The following is a 25,300-nucleotide window of genomic DNA, read 5'->3' as shown; positions in this document are numbered from 1 at the left end:
ACTTACAATGTAGATCAGGTTAATCTTTAACTCACAGAAATCCACCTGCCTCTGTGTACCACTGTGCCTGGCTCCCCTTTAAAACTATATGCCAGCACAAACTTTTTCTCTCTTAAGTTGCCTCTTGCTAGGTATTTGGTCATAGCAACAAGAAAATTAACTAATAAAGTTGGGCAATGAAAAAATATTTACGAGCATTTGAAAAAGAGGACAGAGCCTGAGTGAGTGAAAGCTAAAGAAGAAATCACTGAGTATCAGGAGTGGCAATATCCTAATTGCTGGAAGAGGAATAGAGCCAGAGGAAAAATGCTGGAATAAGGAAAGATTGGGACTAAGATCAGATGGAGGAGGCCTTAAGCCCCATCAGACTTGGATGAGGATGGGGTATTGGTCAAAACTTTGGAACAATGGCCTCATCTATACTCTCAAATAATACCTAAGGCAATGACATTTGGGAAAGGAATAATATGTATTTAAACTTTTACATCCTATTTTTGTGTGCATCTAGACAGGTACTACACTGTAAAGGGGCTGTGACCTCAGTGTTCTGGAAAACCACTGCCCAAGCCACACAGCTCTCCCTCCAAGCTGCCATCCATTACTCCAGAGGCAGCCTTTTCTTTGTCTGGAGTTTGTAAATGATCTGATTGCCTTCATTCCAGGCATACAGCTGCTTATCTCTAGGGTTGTAATGGATCATGGAGTGACTTCTAGGCCTCCTGGGGAAGAACAAATTGGGCAGATGCTCTTCCCTAACAGTGCCCAGTGGGTCATAGACACAGGTGATACGATGAGGGCTCTGGCCACCAGAACTGTAGACCACATAGAGGACCCCACATAGGATGAATGAAGCTTCAGCATCCTGGTTTCTACACGGTGTGTCCCATGAATGCTCTACCCCCAAAGTGTCTGGCTCAATTTTTGTGAGAACCAAATGGCCTTGGATACCCGGTCCTGAGTGGATGGCCCAGAGCCCATGTTCATCCACAGCAAGGTCAATGTAAGTGGATAGGGAGTGTTGATAGATGGGTGCTCGGCCTGCCCCTCCTGGGAGAAGCATTCGATCCTCCACAGTCTTCTTCTGCAGATTGTATTTAATTATCTCATTAGAAGTTCCTTGATTGTGAAAAAATAGAAAGCTTTTGTAGATCACTTGCCCTGATCCCTGCCAGGAAAGTGGTAAGATTAGCTTCCGGGGGCCAGGCTTGGTGCTATCTTCCATGAATGCCCGCAAATTTGCAAATTCCCAAACTGTGTTGTTTCTGGATCCAATTAATAAATACACCTTTGCAGAGTTTCCACCAGCGTCTTTCATCCAAGAGCCATCTGGGTCCATGGTCTTCTTCACTATTTTCAGAGACTTTATACTCATCAGCATGTTGTCACAGCCTAGCCAGACAGGAGAAAAAGAACAGGTGATTCACGAACATGAGCTGTCTTCTTTCTAGAAGACTTACCACACCTGAAGAACACTGCTTCCCTTCAGATCTAATACCAATAGAGAATATCCTCCCATCTCTGCTATGCTATCATGGTCTCTGACAGAAGAGTTTCCCTCAGAAAATCCTAGAGCAAAAATGGAACACAGGCCTGAACTCTTTCAAAGAAATAAACACTTTTAGACATGAACTCCCTCCGTTACCTGTCCCTTAATTGTAGAATTTTCTTAGAAGAAGCTGTGTTCTTTCTCCTTTCCATGAGTAATATAATCACTGTATTTTGATCACATTCTATCCTAGCTCCTAGATACCTCAATCATCTCATAATCTTTATTTTTTTTTTTCTTCACAACTATCCCCTTAGTCTTAACTTATATTTATCTTGCTTATTACTATTTTTAAATCCCATGGTCAGGCATGGTGTGTATGCTCAGCACTCTGGAGGCAGAGGCAGGCAGCTCTCTGTGACTCTGAGACCAGCTTGGTCTATATAGCAGTTCCAGGGCAGCCAGGGCTACATAGTAAGGTCTTGTCTTAATAATAAATAAATATCTCCAACTAGTTAACCTCTGGATACTTTATTATCTTTCCCACCATCTCATCCTCAGCTTCTCCTACAGAACAGTCTATATTTTCCATATTTACTTTCTTACCTCCCACTCTCACTGTACAACATAATCTGTTCTTGATAATGCTACCAGGGAGCTCCTAAACAAAAATTCCTGCAACTCTTTTATGTGGGCGTGTTACTTCATCTTCTGTAGTATGACAGCATTGATCAGTTCCTCCTCCTTTAATATGCCTTCTCCCCCATCTTTGTTTCTGTGTGTTTCTCCAGTTTCTCCTCTGACAGTGTGGCAGAGATCATGATCTGTGCTCCTCCAATTCTATTGCAGTTCACTCTTTCTCATTGCATGTGAAACTAATTTCATAGTCTCCTTTGTGGTTAAGCTGCATGCACTGACTTGTTTTTGCCTGCTGGGATATAGACAGGAGTGGTATAAGCTTCTTCCACCTGGCCTTTAAGTGTGCCATCTTCCAGATGACCTTAGCCCCTTGGAATCATTATTGTGACCACGTTCAAGAGGTTGGCACTACTGATCATTTCAGGAAAAGTAGGTCATCAGTTCTAATTTGGGACTTTTTGGTAGATCTCTAAAAATCTGGCCAAGAACCCATTGTTAGGGATCTCAATAGGCCATAGGGGTAAATCAATTATTATTTTGCTAAATGGATATAGATTCAAATTTCTCTCAAAACTGATATCTCTATACCCAACCATCAGTGCATCTCTCAGACATGTCCAGAGTAGTTTCTTAGCACAGTAGAAGACAGTGAATTTACAACTTGTCAGTGTGTAGAATGGGATGATACATCTATATTATACTGCCTCCCCTCAAGGCTCAGGGACAACACAGAAGATGGTCCAGAAAGATTATAAGAGCCGGGGCTCAGGGAAGACTGGAAGGAAACCTTATCATCAGGACTGGAAAAGACTACTGCACTCACTCTATCTGCATAAGATCAATCCAATCAATATTCCAGCTGTGGTGTGTGTGGTGGTGGTGGTTGTGGGGTATTGCTTAGGGTCATAAGCTACATCTCTAGTGGAGAGCTATTGATTGTATCTAGGGGAGAGAATGCCAGTTTTCTTTATGGGTGTGGTTCCTAGTAGGTCATTCATACTCCAGTGACGTGCCCATATCCATGAGCACATGGGCACAAGTACAAAATGGACTTTGTGGGTTATAATAATTTTTTTTTTGAGACAGGGTTTCTCCATCTAATTTTAGTGTCTGTTTTGGATCTCGCTCTGTAGACCAGGCTGGCCTCGAACTCACAGAGATCCACCTGGCTCTGCCTCCCGAGTGCTGGGATTAAAGGTGTGCGCCACCACTGCTTGTCATAATAATTCTTTAAAGAGCATGAGGAGGTAAGTAGGTTGGATTAGGCTAAGGAGCTTGGAGGAGAAGGAGTGAAAATAATAAAAATACAGTGCATGCATGCGTATATGAAATTATCAAAGAATTAATTAATATATTATATTTAAATGTTTTTTGCAAAATTCAATAAAAATAGTCAACTATATATTTTACCACCTACTCTTCCCATGAAAACCATGAGTCATAATTTCCTGCCTAGATCACTACAAATGTTATCTGATTTGCCTCCCTGATTTTACTCTTGCTTTTGCTCATCTACATGTCAAGTATACTTTTCACAGAGTAAGAGGGATCAGACATGTTAAACATTTTCTCACTCTCCATCACATCCTAATTCCCTGCCATGGCCTATAAGTCTGGGCAATGTGGCCCTGATTTATCACTAGTGAGCCATTCTCTGTGTATCACTATATTCTAATTACATAGTTTTCTTTATGTTCTGTGAGCATGCCAAATTTCTTTTTTGCCTTAGAATCTTTCTACCTGGAACACTCTTTCCCTTGAACTTTGCACAATGGATTGGATCCCATTTGTTCTTCAAGTAACCTACCCCCTTGCATACCCCCAACTCACTATGTAGCACAGAATGGCCTCAAACTCACAAGTAGTATGTATGCCTGCACTACCATACCTGGCCAAGTCTTGCTTCCAATATTATCTCAATGGGCTTCTTCTTTCCTTGAGATCACTCAGTACACTGTTAACTGTTTTATCTGTTTCTTTACTAGCTTATTATCCACCTCCCTCACAAGACTCTCCAAAAATAGGGCCTTCATCTTCATGTTTAGTATTGTACCCAAATACTTAATTCAATGCTTTGAGGATTCAGTAAATGGCAGTTGAGTGAAGAAAATCAAAATCTCAGATGTTTTGCTATGATCTAAACAGTCTAGCACCTCCTGGGTTCTGACTGAAGACCCGTCTTAAGTAAATAATCATTCATATAGCACTTCAAAGCTTTTAAGATACTTTAAAATCCATTATTTCACTAAAAAAAAAATGGACACCATATTTTCTGAAGAAAACACATGGAATGGAGAACAGGCTTAGCTGGATAGAGTCAAGTCCCAGAAAATCAGTTCTTTAGGTAGAGAGACAGTGGCCTCACCTGGCTCACTGTGTCGGAGGCCAGAGTTGGAGGAGAGCTGCCAAAGTCTCTCAACTACCAGGAGCTGCCCTGTCCTCCTAACATTCTCCAACAGCATGATAGCTTGCTTTTATGTGTCAACATTGGCACGGGTGACCTGACTATAAGAAGCTAGACACTAGAGAAGGCATCCAGGGGCTTTCAACATCTCGGGAGCATGTGGCAGAAGGAGCCTCTGCTGTAATGAGCTATTGCAGGATGAGGGAATGTGTGGAAGAAGTGGAACAGACACCCTGATTCCCAGGGTGCCATCTCTACTCTAACACAGCTGAACCTGGCTGAGGTGAAGCCACTGCTCTTCCCTGATCCTATGCTGATCACTGAGGAGAAGTGGGTGAGACTTCCAGCTCTTAAATAAACATAGAATGATTATACAGGGGATGGGGAAGAAGATCCATGGGTTCCTAAAGATACCCATATGATATTCCATGTTAAATAAAAAGTCCAAGGGTTGAGTAGGTTATTAAATATCTTACAAACACATAGAATCCATTTGGCACTGTACTGCATAACTTCATAGTGGTTTATGTGATTCTCATAAGTAGCCATGACATACGTTTTAATCACTGGTTTACAAGTGAAGGAAGTTAAGGCATGCGTTAGTTTCTTGGAAAGGTCACACAGCTAGTCAGAGGTGAAGGGGTCTTCTGAACTCAGAGGTGGGAGCCAGGACTGTCCAAGCCAGCCTCAGATGCAGGGTAGTGTGCGTGGTAGGTAGGAAGGGTTGGGAGCCGTGTGTACTGGTGTGCCTGGAGAAAGACCAGTGAAGTGACAGGACATCTACTTCCAGCAGGTGGTCCCCATAGCACCTGCCCTTCCTGCCAGGGAAGAGCAGACTTGAAGCTAAGCTATGTAAGGACTGTGTCTCAGAATGAGGAACATGTGCTTCTTGTCTATAAGAAAACATTCTTGTGGGTTGCCTGCTTTGTGACATCCAGACCTGGGCTGCTACCAAGGGCCATGTCTGGGTCTGTGGCCATACCACGGCTGGGGCCTATGTTGATGTCTGTGGCTCCTGTTACCATCGAAGGCCATGCAGATGCCCAGGGTCTTTGTGGACACCTGAGGCCACGTTGGTGTCTGAGGGGCTGCCGCCAGAGGGCATGCAGATCTGAGTGACTTGTGATGCCACCCAGAACCACGGTGAAGTCTGGGCTGGAGCTGCAGTCAAGGGCCATGTCTGAGACTATAGCCATACCACTGCCAGGGGCTATGTTGATGTCTGTGGCTCCTGTTACCATTGAAGATCATGTGGATGCCTGGGAGCTGGGTGCCACTTGAGTCCATGTTGTTGTCTGAGGTCCATGCTGCCCCCAGGGCCTTGCTGATCTGGGTGGCCTGTGCTACCACTAGGGCCATGGTGACAAATGGGCCCAAGGTACTCCTGATGGCCATATCTGGGTCCCTGATGCTACTGCAGCGGGGGTCTGTGTTGATGTCCATTGTCCGTGTTACCACAGGGGTTGAAATACAAAGGCCATGCTGGGCTGTTCCTGCTCCTCCTAGGAGAGCTGCCCCCACACACTCAGGAGAGCTGGGTCTACCCCTAATCACAGTTGTAGGAGAAAAGGCTCTGCCCCTTGCCTGAGGGGATGGTCCCAGAGACCAGACTGACCAACCCAGCTACCACCCAGGCACACATCCAGGGCTTTGAGTTGGCCTACCCCAACATCCACTCCATCTATGACCTGCTGGAGTGCATAAAGGAACTGGTTCTGTGGACCAGCCACAGCCATGGGACCTCTATAACTCGGGGCAACAGTAGGTTATCTGAGAGGAGTTTAAATGAGGGCCCAGTATCGATTATATACCAGAAGCCAAAGGCCTTGAACCAGACCAATGGCTCATCACACAATGAATATTTGCAAGTAAAGCTGTGTGTATGAAAGGGTAGACTGTGTGACACACCACAGTTCTTAGTGCCACTAAGATGAATGAAGAGGTGATGGAGAGATGAGAAAGATGGAGGAGGGATTTTGTTGTTGTGGTGGTGGTGGTGGTTTGTTTGTTTTTGTTTTGCTTTTATTATTGTTTTTGTTTTAATTCATATTTTTATTTTTAATTTAATTTTATTATTTTTAAAATTTTTTCCTTTGAAGAGATGCTACAAGGGTGAAGGGCAGATACAGATGGACTGGAAGGTGAGTGGGATTGGGGTGCATGATGTGAAATTCCCAAAGAATCAATAAAAATTTATATTCAAAGAAAAGAAAAAGGAAAACATCCTTTTACAATACAGAAGAGCAGGGATTAGGGATGTGGATCTATAGGAAGGGTACCTGCCTAGTATGCGTGAAGCCCTAGGTTGGATCCCCAGTACTGCACAAAACTGGGCATAGTGGCATAGGCCTGTAATCCTAGAGGTAGAAACAGGAGAATTAGTTCGAGATCATCTTGAGCTATACAGCAATTTGGATGCCATTTTGGGCTACATGAGACCCTAGCTCCAAAAATGCAAATAAAATAAGAAACAGAAGAGGCTGTTATGGACAGGCAGGCTTATAATCCCAGCACTTGGGAGGCAGACCCAGGAAGATTACAAGTTTGAAGCCAGCTTGGCCTACATAGTAAATTAGAGGCCCATCTGTGCTACATTATGAGTCCCAGAATAGCCTGGGTTATATAATGAACATATCTATGATGGAGCTTGGGACTGGGTATTGGAGACCTGGGGGCTCTGGAATCCACTCTTTGAACTTCCTTTTGTCAATCCAGCCTTCACTGTGCCAGCCCTAAAGCTATGAGTTTATGATAGATGTGCTCTATCTTTTTATCAGGGATAATCTTCTAAAATTGTCTAAGTTTCTCTAGAAATTAGCAAGTGAGCATACATTTCCAGTGTTCCAGTAAAAGGATAAATTAAAATTTCCTGCTGCGTTTCTCTTGGGGACAGATAATTAACAGGAGGAAAGAGTTAAGGAAAGATTGGAAATAATAAATTAAAAAAAAACCCTTGAGTCCAACTAAGATGCAAATTATTTAGCAGAGATAATGTTATGTAAAGTTTCCATGTACAAACCAAGACATTGAAATGTGTGGTTCCCCCACAGGCAAAATTTCAGACAAGCTGTCAGGGTAGACTTTAGCCCAAGGCCTCTCAAGGAATTCATATACAAATATCACTTATTTGAATCTTTTAAAATACTTTCCTTCTTATTAATAACACTTGCTGGACCTGTAAGACTTGTTCCTCCACTGTGACTCAATCTGATTATTAGAGACATTGGTTCATCTCTGGTAGAAAAGTGGCTGGGGATGGGGTCTTGGGGGTGGGGTGATGGACACGGGGAAGTTAGGCACTGCGTTTATAAGTGTAGTACAGATTCAAGATACCAAAGAGTGGCAGGCAGGGATTCAAGGGACAGTTAGAAAGCGAGGAGTTGATTAGTTAGCTTGGGGTAGCCAGGTGATGACGGTAAACCAGGACTCAAGAAAGGAGACAAATACTTGGAACACCAGCAGAAAAAGACTAGTAACTTTGCTTGGTAAGAATCCATGAAAAAGAAAATTCTTCTAAAGCCATAAGCATTTTTCACCACATTATGAAATTTTGTTATAAATCTTGACTTTTTAATGCCTTACTCTTGCCCCAGTTAAAGAATGGTTGCATCTGTGTAGCCCCCTTTCAGGATGGGAATATGATCGTTTGTATGAGAATGGCCCCGTCAAGCTCACATGTTTGAGTATTTGGTCCCGAGTTGGTGAAACTGTTTGGCAAGAATTAGGAGATGTGCTCTTGCCGGGCGGTGGTGGCACACGCCTTTAATCCCAGCACTCGGGAGGCAGAGCCAGGTGGATCTCTGTGAGTTCGAGGCCAGCCTGGGCTACAGAGTGAATTCCAGGAAAGGCGCAAAGCTACACAGAGAAACCCTGTCTCAAAAACAAAACAAAACAAAACAAAACAAAAAACAAACAAAAGCCCAAAACAAAACAAAAAAAGAAAGAAAAGAAAGAGGATGTGCTTTTGTTGGAGGAACTGTGTCACTCGGCGTTGAGGTTTCAAGATCCCATGTCATTCCCAGTTCTCTCTCTCTCTGCCTCCTGTTTGTGGATCAGATGTGATCTTTCAGCTACTGCTCTAGTGCCATTCCTGCCTGCCTGCTGCCATGCTGCCCATCATGATGGTAATTGACTCACCTTCTAAAGCAGTGGTTCTCCACCTTCCTAATGCTGCCACCTTTCATACAGTTCCTCATGTTGTACAGACCCCAACCACAAACTTATGTCATTGCTACTTCATAACTGTAATTTTGCTACTGTTATGAATGGTAATGTAAATATCTGATGTGCAGGATATCTGACCTATGACCCCTGTGAAAGGGCCATTCGGTCCCCCGAAAGTTGAAAATCACTATTCTATAGGCTGCTGTGGCCATAGTGTCTGTTGGCAGTGATAGAAAAGTGCTAAGACAGGCGTCACACTGGACTAGACATTTCCTTGCACGGAGTCTCCTCCTCCTCCAACACCCCTTCTCTTCCTTGTCCACCTTCTCTTCTTTCTCTTTCTGTTTCTCACCTTCTTCTTCCTTCTTACCTCCTCCAGTGCCTAGGACACAATATATACCTGTCTCACTATCCAGATTCTTTCTGCTTATGCTCCACACTCAGGAACCAGTTTGTTGCAGACAGTGCAGTTGTTTGACACTGCCCAAACTTGTGATCTCAATTTCTACTCTGCTAATTTAGAAAGCAAATAGATTAGCAAGGGCTATCTCGCTATCTGAGTGCTTCAGTGGATGGATGGCAGGAAAACAGAAACGCTGCCTTGTATGGGCTGTTCCTTAGTGATCCACACTGATTTAGTGTTGCTAGAGAGCTATGTATCTTATACTAGGGCTTAATCAGGGCCTAGCATATAATAACATTGTACATGTTGATCTTGATGACCACACAGAGCTTCTTGGTAAACACTTATTGCAGGCATGTCTAGGTTCCTACATTTTCAGTTGCTAAATTCAGAATATTCTAAGGTACCTAGAACCAAGTCTAGTCAGCTGTATTGGTGATTAGCAATAGAGGATGAGGAAGGAAACAGATTTTATTTAGGTGTATGTCATTCACTAGCAACAAGCAGAGAACACCAGAAGAATTTCTGAAAGCCAGGAAGATGTCTAATCTCTGAGTGAGAGTACAGCCAGCTTCCACCTTGGGGTTCCTATATCTGTACCCCAACATGGGCAAACTTCCTTCTGACCCAGTAATTCTAGAAGAAGCCAACTCTCCATAACCTCCTTGTCATAACAGATTTTCTTCCCTTGAGTGTCTGTTATGTTTTTATGATACATTACATACTCATCTGCAGACATATTTGTTGTCATAGTCCCTTCAGTAAAAAGGAAATGTGGTGAGATTCAAGACTTTGTCATATCTGTTTCATTCATTACTTTGTGTTCTCCCTGGAAGAATGTCTGGTACATACTACAGCCTTACTTGCTTAATTATGAATGTGGCAAAGTCAGTATCTGTAACCAAATTTAGCATGCCCTCTTTGGAGACCTGAATAAGTTTTAAAATGGCAAAGGAGTTTCTGTGACTGAATGTTTGAGAAATGCTGCTCAAGAGCATTGTGGCTAGAAAACATTCATGTGAGGCAAAGCAGGGAACTGGCCCATCATCTGGGGGATTTCTGATCTCAGACAACTGCCACTTTACATCAGGTACCTGCCTATTGCAACATCTCAAGCATTCCAAGATTATAATGGTAAACTCTTTGATGTGATCTGTTTCTCATTTGTAAGCCCTGTTTTCAATGTTTTGATTTAAAATCTTTTAGGATATATTTACTCTATGTGTATGGGTGTTTTGCCTGTATATGCACCACATGTATGTCTTTGGAGGCCAGAAGAAGACATGGGATCCCCTGGAACTGGAAGTTACAGATGAATGTGAGCCATCCTGTGGGTGCTGGAAACCAAGTCTGGGTCCTTTCCATGAGAAACAAGTGCTCTTAATTGCTGAGCCATCTCTCCAGCCCATGTCTGTTCATTTAAATATGTTTCTTGGTAAACTAAAAAAGGGTAGATATGTACTCCATTTCTAGCTGTGACACTGCCATTCTCTTACATTTTTGGATAGAAAAAAAAGTCATTTACACTCTTATAAAAGAAATGTCACTTTCTTCTCTCCTCTCCATCTTGTCTCAATGTGTGATCATCTAAGACGTACTCATCTTAATCTGAACTCTAGTAGCATTCTTGCTGGTTCTGTTTCATTTCCTCAAACCCATCAACCAACAGATTCTCTGTTCTCACATATACGTTTGTGTAACTAAAATCTGACCTCGATTGCTCCCTGCTTCCATGAGCATCAAGACCAAAACCCCAATGTGGGATGCAGCTAGAGTTTCTAGAGGAAGTATGGACCCTGGAGCCAGAATTGAAATTTGCTTTGGCCAAAAGAATGTGGGTGAAAATGGCAGGACAGTGGTGGCACACACCTTTAATCCCAGCACATTCAGGAGGCAGAGGCAGACAGATCTCTAAGTTTGAGGCCGGCCTGGTCTACATAGCAAGTTCCAGGAAAGCCAGGGATACACAGAGAAACCCTGTCTCAAAACAGAAACAAACAAAAACCCACACCCACCACCACCACCACCACCACCACAACCACCACCAAGGATGTGGTAAAAGTGACCAAGCTAAGTCCCCTTCTGTCTTCTCCCTGAGTCATCTGCATTCATCATGAGAATGAGCCTCTAGGAGAGCCAGATGGCATGTGGAGGACAACCAAGTCATCTCAAAAGAGGTCCTCCTCCTCAACAAGTCATTCCTCATCAACATGTCATTCCTCATCAACATGTCATTCCTCATCAACATGTCATTCCTCATCAACATGTCAAGAATGGGGGATATGCAGGCAAGTCAGTCCTGACGCAGAACAATAGAATGTCCTCCCACCCTGCAAACTACTGAGAAATAGGAATTGGGTGTTGCTTTAACACAAATTTTGGAGTGGTCTGGAGTTATGTTAATGTGGCAACAGAGAGCTGATATGGAATGAGGGTGTTCAGGATGGAACCTTCATGTCTGGGGTGGTATGGACCCCTGGGTAAAGCAGGAATGTGAGGGAAGATTCTCTAAGCCATAGTGTTTTTATCTGAAAAAAAAAAGTTGTGATAATATCTATAGAATAATAGTAACTATAGAATGGGCACTGGACAACAGAAAAAAATGGCTTAATGTGATCCCAAATAAACAGTTGCCTCCAGTTTCTAATAAAGTACTTCAGGTCTGAACATACTGATCTCACATCCATCCTAGGTACTGTGATAGATTTTGGAAAGACGGCATTTGAAATGTGGGCATGCATGGATGTATGCATTATGTTTTTACAATAGCAGGTAAAATAAACAGCATAGAACGTCAGGGATGGGTGGAAACAAAGCTGAGAAATGCTAAAAATTGCTGTGTTTGATTGCTGGCTTCTCATCTACCTTTACAATTAAGGAAAACAAAATAAATATAGTTTCAACCGTATTTGTCATTTTTATTTCATCAAAAGGCATTCCTTTGTAGAGGTAAACTAAGTATTTAAATAAAGCTATGGTAAGATAGAGCTATAAAGAGCATTTTTGTTTGTCCTGGGGTTTGCAGTTGCCATTAGGGGGAAAATGATGTTATTGAAATTCTAGTAAGATGATCATGGTGGCTGTACAAGTCAGAGTACTGGGGCAGGAGTAGATGGGGGCAGGGAGGTCAGTGTTGGGGATGGGAGATGCTTGTAATCGTGGGGAGAGGAAGACAGAGCAGTGCAGGTGGAATGAAGGCATTTGAGAAATAATGGGAAGAAGCACTGTACTGAAATTATGAGAAATCAATCGAGGGCCACAGAAGTGAGTAGGGGGCAAAGCAAGGACATTTTCTTCCTGAAAAGTCAGTGAAGAGGACCTGGAGTGGTAGCTGAGTTGGTAGAGTGCTTAGTAGCATGCACTAACTCAAGCACTGCATAAAACCAGACATGGTGATGTGTGCCTGTCATCCCAGCAATCCAGAGATGGACAGATAGAGGTAAGAGGATTAGACATTCAAAGTCATTCTCAGATGTGCAGTGAGCTAAAGACCATCCTAGGCTATATAAATAAGACCCTGTCTCAAAAAATGAAATAGTAAATTAAGAAAAAACAGGGAAAGAAATTGATTTTTTTTAACCAGGATGTAAGTAAATCAATCTTTTGTGGGATTGAATCATAGACTTCATACTGTGACCCACACTGAGATCAGAAACTTCTAGCATAGCCATCTACTCTTTGGGCATAATGCTCCCAACTCATATCTCTCTGTGATCACCCTTGGCATTGCTTTGCTGGCTCTAGTCTTTACCTTCTATATGCTGTTCTGTACCCTGTGTCCAAAGTGACCTTTCTCAATTCTCTGTCTGAGCTGTGGCACTCCCATACTGATCATTGCTCAGCCCAGCAGTGGAATGATGGGAGAGGCTGGCATGTGTGCAAGCCAGGGTTGGTTTGAATGTCATCCTGGACATTTCTTTAGCTGTGTGAGCTTGGCCAAATTGTTCTCCCACAGTCTTGTTCTCCTGATATATAAAATGAGGTGGTAGGGTAATGCTTATACCTAACTGGTGGGGTTGTTGTCAATGACATGACAATTGCCATTAAGATACAGACATCACTTGGAGATGACCTAAAATGTATTATCAATAAATATTAGCTACCATTCTCATTACTCACGTTTGCCTAGCTGGCAAATGGAAGATTGTTTAGCACAGGGAGCTCAGTGCTCCTTTGGACCCCCACCCCCCATCTTTCCATAGCATCCTGCTCTGCCTGAGTTCTAGAAAATAATTTGCTCCACATAACACACCAAGTCCCATTCTACCACTGTGCTGCTGCATGTGGCTTCATTTGCTTAGGATGCTCTTAACTCTAGTCTCCAGCTAATGAGCTCTTTTCTATGATTAAAACTGAGCCCTAGGTTACTGTCTAGTTTTATAGTCCCATCACTCCTAGCATCAAGGCAACCTTGACCCTATGCCCTAACATGTTTCTGTGACACCGTATACATCATTCCATCAGAGCAGTCCTCACTCTGGACTGTTTCCTCCGTGTCTAGATTGCTTCTTTACTGTAAGTGGTTTTGAGAACAAAAATCACAGCCATGTTCCATCTCTAATGCTAGTACAAGTCTAAAACGTATCTGGAATTTAGTCAGACCTTTGCCGAACCTACGAACAAATGAGTGAGAGAGAATGAATGAATGTTCATACCAATTGGAACCAAAAGCTACCAGATGACATGTTTTGGGAACTTTAGGTCACATCTACAGTACATAGAAATAGCCTCACAAGAAACAGGATTTTTAGATGAATGAACAAAAGAAATTCTATGTACATAGACATTTCTGAACTTGTGGGCATGCACTCTCTAGGGAATATACAGGAGCAGCTAAACTGTGTTGCTGGCCTTGAGAACGCAGCAACACTGGATTTGTGCACACATGCACAAACAAGCACCCTTATGATCTCCTACATTTCTGCTGGCAGACAGGCCTTGAGTCTCCTCCTATGTAGTTAATGTATCTGTTACAAATTAGTTATTGTTCTCTTAATGTTTTGCTCTACTCATCAAGAACCAATGGACCTTGAGAGTTGCCTCACAGACATTCTTTCTTTAGTTTTCAGTGAGTGAGGTGTTTGTTTAGTTATTTGTTTTGTTTGTAGTGGGTTTGAATATAGGCATGCGGCTGTCGACTTGAATGTATTCCAGAGGCATTCAGATATTCAGCAGACTTCTTGGAAACATGATCTAACAAAAGATATGAGTTATCTAACAGCAACAGGGTGAAGGTTACATGAGGTTACTCCCATGCTTCCTTGCAATAAAAGGAGCTGGACTCGAGAAAGAAAATAAAATCTGTCATAATGGCTTGTTTTGACTGCCCCAAGAATTCTTCTTCAAAAGCTACTTAAAAGTTAAAAGGAGGTCAATACTTTTATCCACTCAAGAATGCAGCCTATGGACTCTCAAAGGCTTCAGCCGGATAATTTCTCAATCTACGTGCCAGTGGTGCTGTGTGATAAACTGGCAATTACAACAGACAAAGTTTCATTTTAACAATGGTCTTAGCACCAAACATTGGGAATGACTTTAAAATCTGTCACTCACTTCTATTCTAAATCATGTATGTGTGGGAAAGGGGTGAGGATACAAGGTGGGGGAGTTAAGAGTCTAAGAATTTCACTTAATCTCAACATTCCTCAGACTGGGGACCCATATTGACTTCATCTGTGAAAACACCTCAAAATAAATGTTGAAGGCTTTAGAACAGCTCGATGGAGAATGGTTCAGCAAACAGTCATCTTGGCTGCTCTTCAGGACATGCCTCGCAGTAGTTGCCTGAGAAATATCTGAAAGAAGATGATCATTCTAACATGCATTAGAATTTACATGTATCTTGAGGTACAAGATAGAATTTTCAAAGGTAGCTGTACTGTCCATTCCCTAAAGGTTTCCCGAAGAAATGTTCTGAGACAGAAAGTCTGAAGGAAACCCTATAGCCTGAGCCCTCTCTGACCTACGATCCCAAGGTGTTTGCTTGCAGAAGGTGCTGACTTCAGAGTTTAGGATGCTAGTGAAAGCTGTTCCATTGGCATAGTCCTTATAACCCAAGAAGATGGGAATAGTGAGATCTTCTGAAAGACAAGTTCAGGTAGTTAGTAGCGGACTAAGGCATGGTGGTAGGTAGAATTCCAAAATGGTCCCTGCGATGGTTAATTGTGACAGTCAACTTGATGGGATTTAGAATCAAAATGGAAGGCTGGAGAGATAGCTCAGAAGTTAAGAGCACTGGCTGCGCTAGCAGAGGATCCAAGTTCAGTTCCCAACCAAGCCAGTGTTGCTGCATTCTTAAGGCCAGCAACACAGGACCTATATGTACATCCACATGGAAGCTCACAGTCATCTGGAAACTCCAGTTCTGGGGGATCTGGTTACCTTCTGACTTCCTCAGCATCAGGTGGTGCACATTTATACATACAAGGGAAGTACTCATATACTTAAAATAAATAAACAGTAAAATAAAATAAATAGAATTGAAATGGAGACAAATTTCTAGGTATGTCTGTGAGAACATTTCTAGATTCAGATCACTAAAATGGGAAGACTCACCCTTAAGAGGGCAGTACCATTCCATGGGCTGGGGGTCCTGGACTGTATAAAAAGGAGAAAACAACCACCAGGTGATATACTTCAGGGGTAGAGTGATGAGATGCTAGGTTCAATCTAGCACTCCAAGAGATGGGAAGAGAGAGAAAGAGGAAAAGCAGTGATAGAGAGATTGATTGATGATTGATTCGCTGCTCTCTATTTTCTGACTGATGACATAATATAATTAGCTACCTGCTGCTTCAGGCTTTGCCATGATGGACAGTATCCCCGGAACTATAAAATAAACCATTTCTTCCCAAAGTGGCTTTTGTCAGGTATTTTGTTGCAGCTGTGAATCAAATAACTAATGTAGCTCCCAAGATCCCTGTCCTGTATAGACTCCACATAACTAACTCTCTCCCTGGAGGATGGACAGGGCCTGGTCATATGAGAGGGTGTACACTGTGATCACATGGCACTTTAAGACAAATGTTCAGGGATGCTCTCATTAATAAAGGTCCAAATCAGTTGACTCTGATTAATCAAAAGGATGATTATGATAGACAGGCTTGATGTGATCAGGCAAAGAACTTAAAAGAGGTGTGGAGTACCTCTTGAAGAAAAAAAATTGTCTTTTAAGTGCCATACTGTGAGCTGCCTACAGAACCAGAGCCTCAGGAAGCCCATGGCCTTGGTCATACAGTTAGAAGAAGCCATGTAATAATGAACTCATATTATTTTAAGCCACTGAATTTATGATGATCTGTTCTACGGAGTTAGAAAACTGATCTGGCACAGTATCTACCAGAACAGTCAAGCAAAAACCACTACTACCACCACCACCACCACCATCACAATAAAATAAGGTCAGGCACATTATAAAATATGTGCAGGACAGGGGACTAAGCTAGCATTCTAAGTCTAGCTTAGTCTGAAAATAATATATCATATGCTGTTAGTTTTTGTCAACTTGACACAAATTACAGTTACCAGGGAAGAGGGACCCTCTGTTGAGTGATCACCTCCTTTTGATTGGCCTGTGGGCCAGTCAGTGGGAGCATTTTTTTGATTGATGGAAGGGCCCCGCCCACTGTGAGTGGAGTCACCCCTGGCCAGGTGTTCTTGGGCTGTATAAGAAAGCAGACTAATCAAACCATGAGGAAAAAGACAGTAAGCAGTGTTCCTCCATGATTCCTGCCTCTGCTCCTATTTGAGTTCCTGCCCTGACTTATCTTAGTAGTTGACTGTATCGGGATGTGTAAGCCAAATAAACTCTTTCCTCCCCAACTTGCTTTTGGTTAGCGTTTTTATCACAGCAATAGAATAGCAGACCAGAACAGGCCAAGTCGGGAGACCACTAATCACATGGCTGTGATTGTATTTAGAGTCATATGTCCTTTATCTGTTCTTCAGGGTCTCTACCACCCATTTCTCTTCTAGGAATAATTTCTCTGGCCTTCTTCCTCCATGCTAGGTCCCTGTTCTACACCCCATGAACACAGAGAAAATGATGTCAGGATCTTTATTCATGGTCTGGTAGAAGAATAAGATGTACACAAATAAAATATGTGTGGTTGAGTGTGTTAAATGCTCACATGTGTGTCTGTATGCACATGATAATATATATTTCTTTATTTAAGTTATAACTATACATGTATACTTTGGGAGGAGCAGCAGTTGAGATTGGTTCAAGTCACTTTGCAAAAGGGTTTTTCTATATAAAAGGACTGAAGAGTAGAGTGGACATTTTTTGCTGTTGCTCACAAATGGTGAAGAATAATGAAAAATACTCTACAGTGAAGTAATGTAATCTATGCTGAGTTGTGTGAAGGTGTGTGTGACGGTAGTGGGGATCTAGGAAGCAAGAGAAGCAGTAAAGGAACTAGCACAGGGTGCAGGCATGTCCATCTCACAGTGAAAGGCAATAAGGGTTGGCTCAATTTTAAATAGCTACTGTTGAATCAACGCTCCAGAGGTGACAGGCATATGAGTGGCAATCTGCAGTATCTGCAGAGTGGGACAGAGGATGGAGCTGACAAAGCATGAACTCCAAGTGTTGGGAACTCCGCTGCACTCTAGCTAGAATGGGGAAGGGTTCACCTCAAGGTCTGCAGGTCTGAGAGATCCCCGGGAATAGGAAAAGCTCAGGAACACAGCTCTACCATTTGGGCTTGGTGGCCTGCCTATGGCCCTCTGGGAAAGTTCAAGCACATTCTAGCTCGGACAATTGTAGCACTTCATTCATTCCCCTCATCACTTCCTTACTGGAGATATGGATCACACTCAAGATCTGTACATTCTGGGCAATCACTCTACCACTGAGCTACATTCCTGTCCCTCTACCATGTGTAAAAGTCCCTGTATTCATCCTCAAGGATGATTCTAGTTCATTTCCCCTTTGTATTCTCATGCCCATATCACCCCAAGATGTGCTCTCTCAGAAGGGAAAGTTCGTTGTAGGACAAGGACAAGGCTGAAAGGATCTCTCACTTAACCAACTAGATCAACCAATTCATATGACAGGAAAGGCACCCTTCCCTTTCTTCAGACTCAGGACTAAGATTTTCCTTTTTCTGTCAAACTCTAAATAAGCTGTACTGGCATTTACTCCATCCATTCACTTATTTGTTTATTTACTTCTTTATTGACAATTATTTGTTTGAACAAAGATCCTATTTAAACACTGCAGTGGAGTGTTTAAGCTCTCATGGAGTTGGCACAGATGGGGGAGAATATGAGCAGTGAGCCAATAAATGAATGAGAAAACTGAAGTTTTAAGTTGTTATGGTTTGAATGTGCCATCCTCAAAGGTCACATATTGGAGGCTTAGTCTTTAAAGATATATGTTCATATTACTTGGAGGTAGAGCCTTTGGGAGGTAATTAGGATTAGATGATGTCATGAAAATTGAGGGTAGTATCTTTTATGATTGTTATTAGTGGATCTTTAAGAAAAACACAAAACAAAACAGGGTGGGAAGATAGCTCAGTAGAAATGCTTGCCTTGCAAACATGAAGACCTGAATTTCATTCCCAGAATCTACATGAAAAATAAATAAACACCCCAGTGTTAGGGTACATGCTTGCAATCCCAGTGCTGTGGAAGTAGAGGCAAAAGGATGCTTGGAACTCAATAGTCAACCAGTCTAGCCTAATAAGCAAACCCCAGGTCTCAATGAGAGACCTTATCTAACAAACAAACAAACCCAAGATGAATGACATCTGAAGAACACCCTAAGTTGACCTCTAGGTTCCATATGTGCACACACACAACCCTCCCTCCCTTATGCACTCACATGCACACACACACACACACACACACACACACACACACACACACACACACAAAATAAATAAAAGGGGCTTCTGAGCTAGCTTGTAATGCCTTTTGCCATGTCGTGATGCAGCAAGATAGTTCTCCCCTGATCCCAAGTAGATACCTACATCGTGTTCTTAAACTTCCCAATTAAACTAAGTAAATTTCTATTCTTTATAAATTACCTTGTATGATTCAGTTATAGCAACAGTAAACAAATGAAGATGTAAGTGCTTGGAAAAAATATGTCAAGTCACACATGCTTCCAAACTACTCTTGGATTTTCTATCTTAACAGATTTCATACCAATCAGTTAATGACTTAAGTCCCAAACCTTGGAAGTATCCTAGATTCATGTCTCTCATTTATCCTATACTTTCAACTCTCAGTTACTAAACCATGTAGATTTCAACTCTGAATAGCTTTCAAATCTACCAGCTCTTTTCTATCCCATAATACTTCATGCTGAGTCATTATTCATTTAAATTACTTCATTATTCCTGACAAGTGTCTCCTTTCCAGTCATAGTCTCTTCCTTTCTATCATTTCCTTGTTTAGAATAATTGAGCAGTGTCTCTGAGTCACATTCAGTCTCCTTAGCACAGACCACATGATATTTCATCATCCGCATCCAGGACCTGGGATAGTATATCTGTTACAATCATTGTCAGTAAATAAGTGAACAAATGAATGGAGATGGGTAATTATTGGCACCAGCACAGGGCTTGATTAGAACTCTTCAGCTTCATTTCTCTATAGTCTCCTGCCCTACACAGTTTTCTCTCAGCCAGATTTGCAGATAGACATGTCTTTATAGCTTGTGCTATCCCTTGAAGTGTTCTTAATGTTCACTTCACTTAGAGAGACCTTCTCCATTTATTTTTTATTGAGACAAGGTCTCATGTAGGTTCGGCTGGCCTTAAACTTACTATGTAACTGAGGCTGTCCTTAAACTGCTGATCCTCCTGTTTCCACCTCATGCTGGAGATGGAACACAGGGTTTCATGCATTCTAGGCAGGTACTCTACCAACTAGGCTACATCCTCGGGCCCAAGACCCTTCTTATGACCCATAATTTCTTAAAACAATTACATTGAGAAGGTATGTGAAGCCCTAAAAAGAAAGATGGCCCTGATTATGTCTTATATAAACTTGCTGAAGTTCCCCAAATTTGGAATAGTCTCCCTATTTGCAGTGAAGTCTTTCCAGAATACAAAATACAGGTGGGGGCCTTTTTTCTTCTTACTGTTTTAATAAAATGGACACATGTACAGAAAAATCTTCTCAGCTGTGATGCTTATCATTCTATGAGCTACTCGATAACTATTATTGACAGCCTAGAACTGATACTGATGGGTCACAAGACTAGGGACAAATTTCTGAATGCCACCATCCCAAATAGCACACAATAGCAATATAATGTAGTATTCAGTCCTGAGGTTTGGTTGCTACAAGTTTCTAGTTTCAAACTGTTGCTTGTTACACTGGCAGCAGTTCTCTCTTCCCAGGGCCCTTGATGTAACCCACACCAGCCTGCTACTCTCCCTAGAAGGATCTGGGACCACATGTCTCCATTAAACCGATGTCTTCCTGGAGGGGACCCCCAAGCTACTTCTCAGACTGTAGACCTGGTCTTCCATGATGTCTTTAGAAACTGTCTGAGGAAAGAAAGCCATTTCCTTGCAGTGGGATTCTATTGGGATGTAAGACCCCTGCCAAATTGCTCACACCTGTACATGCAAGAATGCCCCCAGTTCTCACTCATCACTGATCACACTTCCCAACTGCACAGAGTCTTCATCTCTCCAAGTGTGTCAGGCCCAGAAGGGGCGGTAGAAGAATCCCTTACTTGCATTCAACAGAGCTCGGATCTTCTTTTCTTCTTCTGCTTCTTGAAGTACCGTTTCAGCCAGTGTCTTCTCCTCTGCTTCGATGCATGTGTCAGCTTCCCGGAGGTATTGCAGGTAGTCAATCTCCCGCTGGGCACGCTCCACTCTCAGTGACAGGCTGTCCACTGCACTCTTATATTCACTCGTCTGGGTCCGACACTTCCCCAGCATGATGGAGATGTTTTTTGAGAATTCCTGGAAGTCTTGAATGTATGCCCTTGTTGTTTGGGTACATTTTTCCAGCCCTTTCTTCAAACAGGAGATAAATTACCAAAGTTACCAAATTACTGCAAATTATTTCAATTATTCGTGTAATACAAATAGCTATCATTCATAGAAAGGGATTACTAGAAAAGTATAATCAAAAGGAGCAAATAATCCATACTCCTAAATTCATAGGTACTACTGACATTTAGTATACTAGTTTTTGAATTTTCCAATTTAAAATGTACTTCCTGATGCATATAAATATATATTTGCACATGGTTTTACTAAATATCTATTTATTTTAACTTGCTGATATATTGTTAACATTTAAAAATATTTGTTCTTACATTATGATTATGCTATATTATTATATATTATGGTATCATTACAGCACACACTATAATTTTTTGTGTTGATCATGTTTTTCTAATTAATAAATGAAACTCTTATATAATTGTTGTACATGTGGTATTTTGATGTGGAATGATTAAGTCAAGTAAGTTAAGACTTGTGCCGGGCAGTGTTGGCGCACAACTTTAATCCCAGCACTATGGAGGCAGAGGCAGGCAGATCTCTGTGAATTCAAGGCCAGCCTGGGCTACAGAGTGAGTTCCAGGAGAGGCTCAAAGCTATACAGATAAACCCTGTCTTGAAAAACAAACAAACATACAAACAAACAAACAAAAACAAAAATACGTCTATGTATTATTTCACATATTTACTTTTGAGGTGGTAAAAATATATTCTGTCAATATCTAGGTGTTCAGTGTATTGCTATTTTCTATAGTAATGATAGGTACAATGGATCTCTTGGACATATTCTTTTGTGTGTGTGTGTGTGTGTGTGTGTGTGTGTGTGTGTGTGTGTGTGCATCTGTGTGTCTATGTGCCTAAGAAGGTGTACACGTAGAGACCACAAAGCAACATCAGCTGCCTTTCACCATCATTTGAACCCCTTGTGCTTTGAGGCCGTGTCTCTCACTGAATCTGAAGCTCATTAACTGTCCAGCCTGCCTAGCCAGCAAGCCCCAGAGAACCACCTGCCTTTGCCTCCACAGCACTGGGCTTACAGATGGACATCACCACACCTTACTTTTTCTGTGGGAGCTGGGGATCTGAACTCAGGTCCTCATGCTTAGGCAGTACACTGTACTGACTGAGTCATTTCCCTACCACCAGAACTTATTCTAATGGAAACTTTATATTCTTTGATCAGTATCTCCTTACTCCTTATACTTCTCTGTTTTTATGAGTTCAACTTTTTCAGATTAAATGTATAGTGAAACTTTTCATTCAGTGTTTATCTTCTCATGGCTGGCTTCTTTCACTCAGCAGAAGATCTTGCAAGTCCATCTACAGTGTCATATATAAGCTTCATTTTAAAGGATAAGCAACATTATATTATGTAGATATGCATTTTCTTTACCCACATGTAACATAATTTAAATAAAATGCAAGCTTTTTATTAAGTTGAAATCCCATTGTTTGTTCTATTAAACACCTTTAAAGAAACATTTAGTTTTCTTTTTTTTTTTTTCACTCAATGTTAAGGGAAAAAGCCATGTATTTACATTTTTATGTCCTTAGTTATTTTATTAGTTTGGATTCCCAGAAATGAGTTCCATTCCCTTACATCTGGCACAAGTTAAGGATATAGTAATACTCAATGAATATTTGGTGAATGGAAAAATTCATGAATGGAAATGGGGTTCCTGGGTCACAGAGTTGGTAGTTAAAGTTTACTTGGTGACATTGACTAAGAGCTTCTTCACAAATGTAAAACTTTTTACTCCAAACATAATTGTGTAGGGCACCTTCACTTGGAAGAGAAAGAGATAGAGTCATGAAAAGCAGCAGCAGCAGCACAGAGAGAGAGACAGAGATGGATAGAGAGAAATAGAGAGAGACAGAGAGATACAGAGACAGAGAAAGACAGACATTGAGAAAAGACACAGAGACAGAGAGGCAGACAGAAAAATAGACACACACACACACACACACACACACACACACACACACACACAGAAATAGAGACAGGGAGCCAATAAATATTAATAATTCTTTTTTTTTTTTGAGCTGAGGATCGAACCCAGGGCCTTGCGCATGCTAGGCAAGCGCTCTACCACTGAGCTATATCCCCAACCCATATTAATAATTCTCAATTGTCTATTTTCCATTTCCCTACTCTCCCACATGCCCCTCTTAGGGCAGGCCCTGCATCCCTGAGTTGTCAAGCCTCTGCCTTGACAGTGCCTGCCACCTGGGACTTGGCTTCACCTCCAGGTCAGAACCTAGTGGTTAGAAAAGGACATATCTTTATCTTCTACAGAATGTATCTAAGCATCTACAGAGCAGGTCTGATTTTCCAAATCCACATTCAGGCCTGTGAATGTCTTATTTTGTGTGTTATTCCCTTGTCTGTAAACAAACTCTCACAGTACCAAAGCACAATGTGTACCTAGGAATTCAACTGTCGCTGAAGCCTAAGCAAATTTTTGGCATTTTAAGCAGATGAGGTTGGCAGTGTGTCCATGATGGGAGCAGGAGAGAAGTCAGAGGTCTGGGGCCTGAGAATGCTTCATCCACAGCTTCTAGGCCCCCACCTGCTTGCTGGACGATGTGAGGAAATGTGTTTCGATTGCTCTGTGGACTTACTTTACTGAGACTACAACTAGGCAGTACCGTCATTTGGATTTATAGATTTTTAGGAAAACATAGAAAATAAATGTTTGACATGTCCTTGAAAGAACATGCATAACATGCCAATTTAACTTGTACAAGAGGCAGGCATTTTAAAGTGAAAGGTTATATTTGTCCCTAAGAACGTGACTAGCCTATACAAATATGGAATTTTATTCATTTGTTTTTGTTTTGAGATAGGGTCCTACATAGTCCTACATAAACTGGCTTCAAACTTTCTATGTAGCCAAAGATGACTCTGAACTCCTGGGTCCTCCTGCCTCCACCTCCCGAATGCTGAGATTACAGGTACATGCCAACACCTGGCTTACTCTGTGCTAGGCATTGAATCTAGGGCTAGCACTAGTATTAGGCTAGCACTCTACCTACTGAGCCACATTCCCAAGCACAGGTCTTTGCCTATTCTAATGAGGTGGAGGCTCAAGGGCGTCCCCTTTGTTTAACATTGCTGAAAAATCTCATTTCTAAGCCTAAGTCCAGCTAAGACTAAAAAGTAAAAATTCATGATGAGCTTCTGTGTATACTACTGAATTTTATAGTCACTTAACAGTTTACCATTAAAAGGGGAAAAGAAAAGCTGGAATCAGTTAGCATCCTAATACAATAAAAGATGAAGAAAATGTGACTACAGCTGCAATTTCATACTTTGAAGTATTAACTGTTGGGTTTTAAATGTTCAACAACCTGGAAATTTACTCAATGGACCAGGCCAGGTTCTGAGTATGGATTAATGACCCAAAGTAAAACACCTCCAATTTCTCAAAGTTGAAATCTCTTCATTAAATTTTCAGAATATTATTTGAAGTTAAGTTCTATCTCTGTGTCTATTTTATAGGTGAGAAAAACTGCCAGGGCCAAGTGTAGAATAAAACCTTGCTCAAAGTCTAGTGATACAGTGGTCTGGACTGGAAGTGGATCCTGAACTGCTAGGCTACGCACGTCTGTAAATGTAATCTTAGCGATGATTCATTCTGTATCTGGAAGACATGCATCCTAGCTGACAGGAAAGTGCGGGTACAACAGAGTGACTTCCAAGAGACAGTCTCCCAGTGAAGGGAACACACGTCAAGTCACCTACCTCCAAGACTTGGAAGCGCTGGTAGATGTAATGCACCATAGCTGGGTCCTGGGCATGCTGTGGTGGGGGCAGAAATGCTGTGAGGAAGAGAACCAGTGAACAAGCTCTCGGAAGAGTCATCATCATCCTGTACACTCCCCAGCAGCAGAATTTCTTAACACTTTGTTTCTCTAAAGAGACTTAAGGGTCCATCCAGGTAGTGTGATCTCTGGTTTTCTGTCTACCGCTGTGGCAATTCCTTGGAAAACAACGCTTTGCACAGCCAGAGAACAAAGTCCGCTTGTTGTTCTACCCAGTGTATGATCTCAGTTTCAAGCTGGTGATCAAGTCCAGCTGTTGGCAAGTCAGTCCCTGGAGGCCTCGCTTGCTCACTTGGTGCAGAGAGCTCCCTGGATCCAGCATCTGCTGCCCTCAGCTTGGACACGCACAGACCCTTTCCAGGCAAGTGGCTGGCTGCATATTGCTTGTAGATCTAGAGTGT

General features: G+C 42.0%; 1 protein-coding gene across 1 annotated transcript; it reads right to left on the bottom strand.

The window, feature by feature from the left end:
• Positions 1-26: 26 nt before the first annotated feature.
• Olfml1 (olfactomedin like 1) lies at positions 27-25,300 on the bottom strand. The gene is made up of 3 exons (XM_036188628.1): positions 24,820-25,300; positions 20,795-21,083; positions 27-1,389 (listed from the first exon to the last, which is right to left on the bottom strand). Exons 1-3 carry the CDS (start codon positions 24,943-24,945, stop codon positions 599-601), a joined length of 1,206 nt encoding a protein of 401 aa, XP_036044521.1. The 5' UTR covers positions 24,946-25,300; the 3' UTR covers positions 27-598.

The sequence above is a fragment of the Onychomys torridus genome, chromosome 1 (assembly GCF_903995425.1).
Source record: "Onychomys torridus chromosome 1, mOncTor1.1, whole genome shotgun sequence".
Classification (NCBI taxonomy): Eukaryota; Metazoa; Chordata; class Mammalia; order Rodentia; family Cricetidae; genus Onychomys; species Onychomys torridus.
Note: the sequence above shows the minus strand (reverse complement) of the source record. Positions and strands in the feature narration are given on the sequence as shown.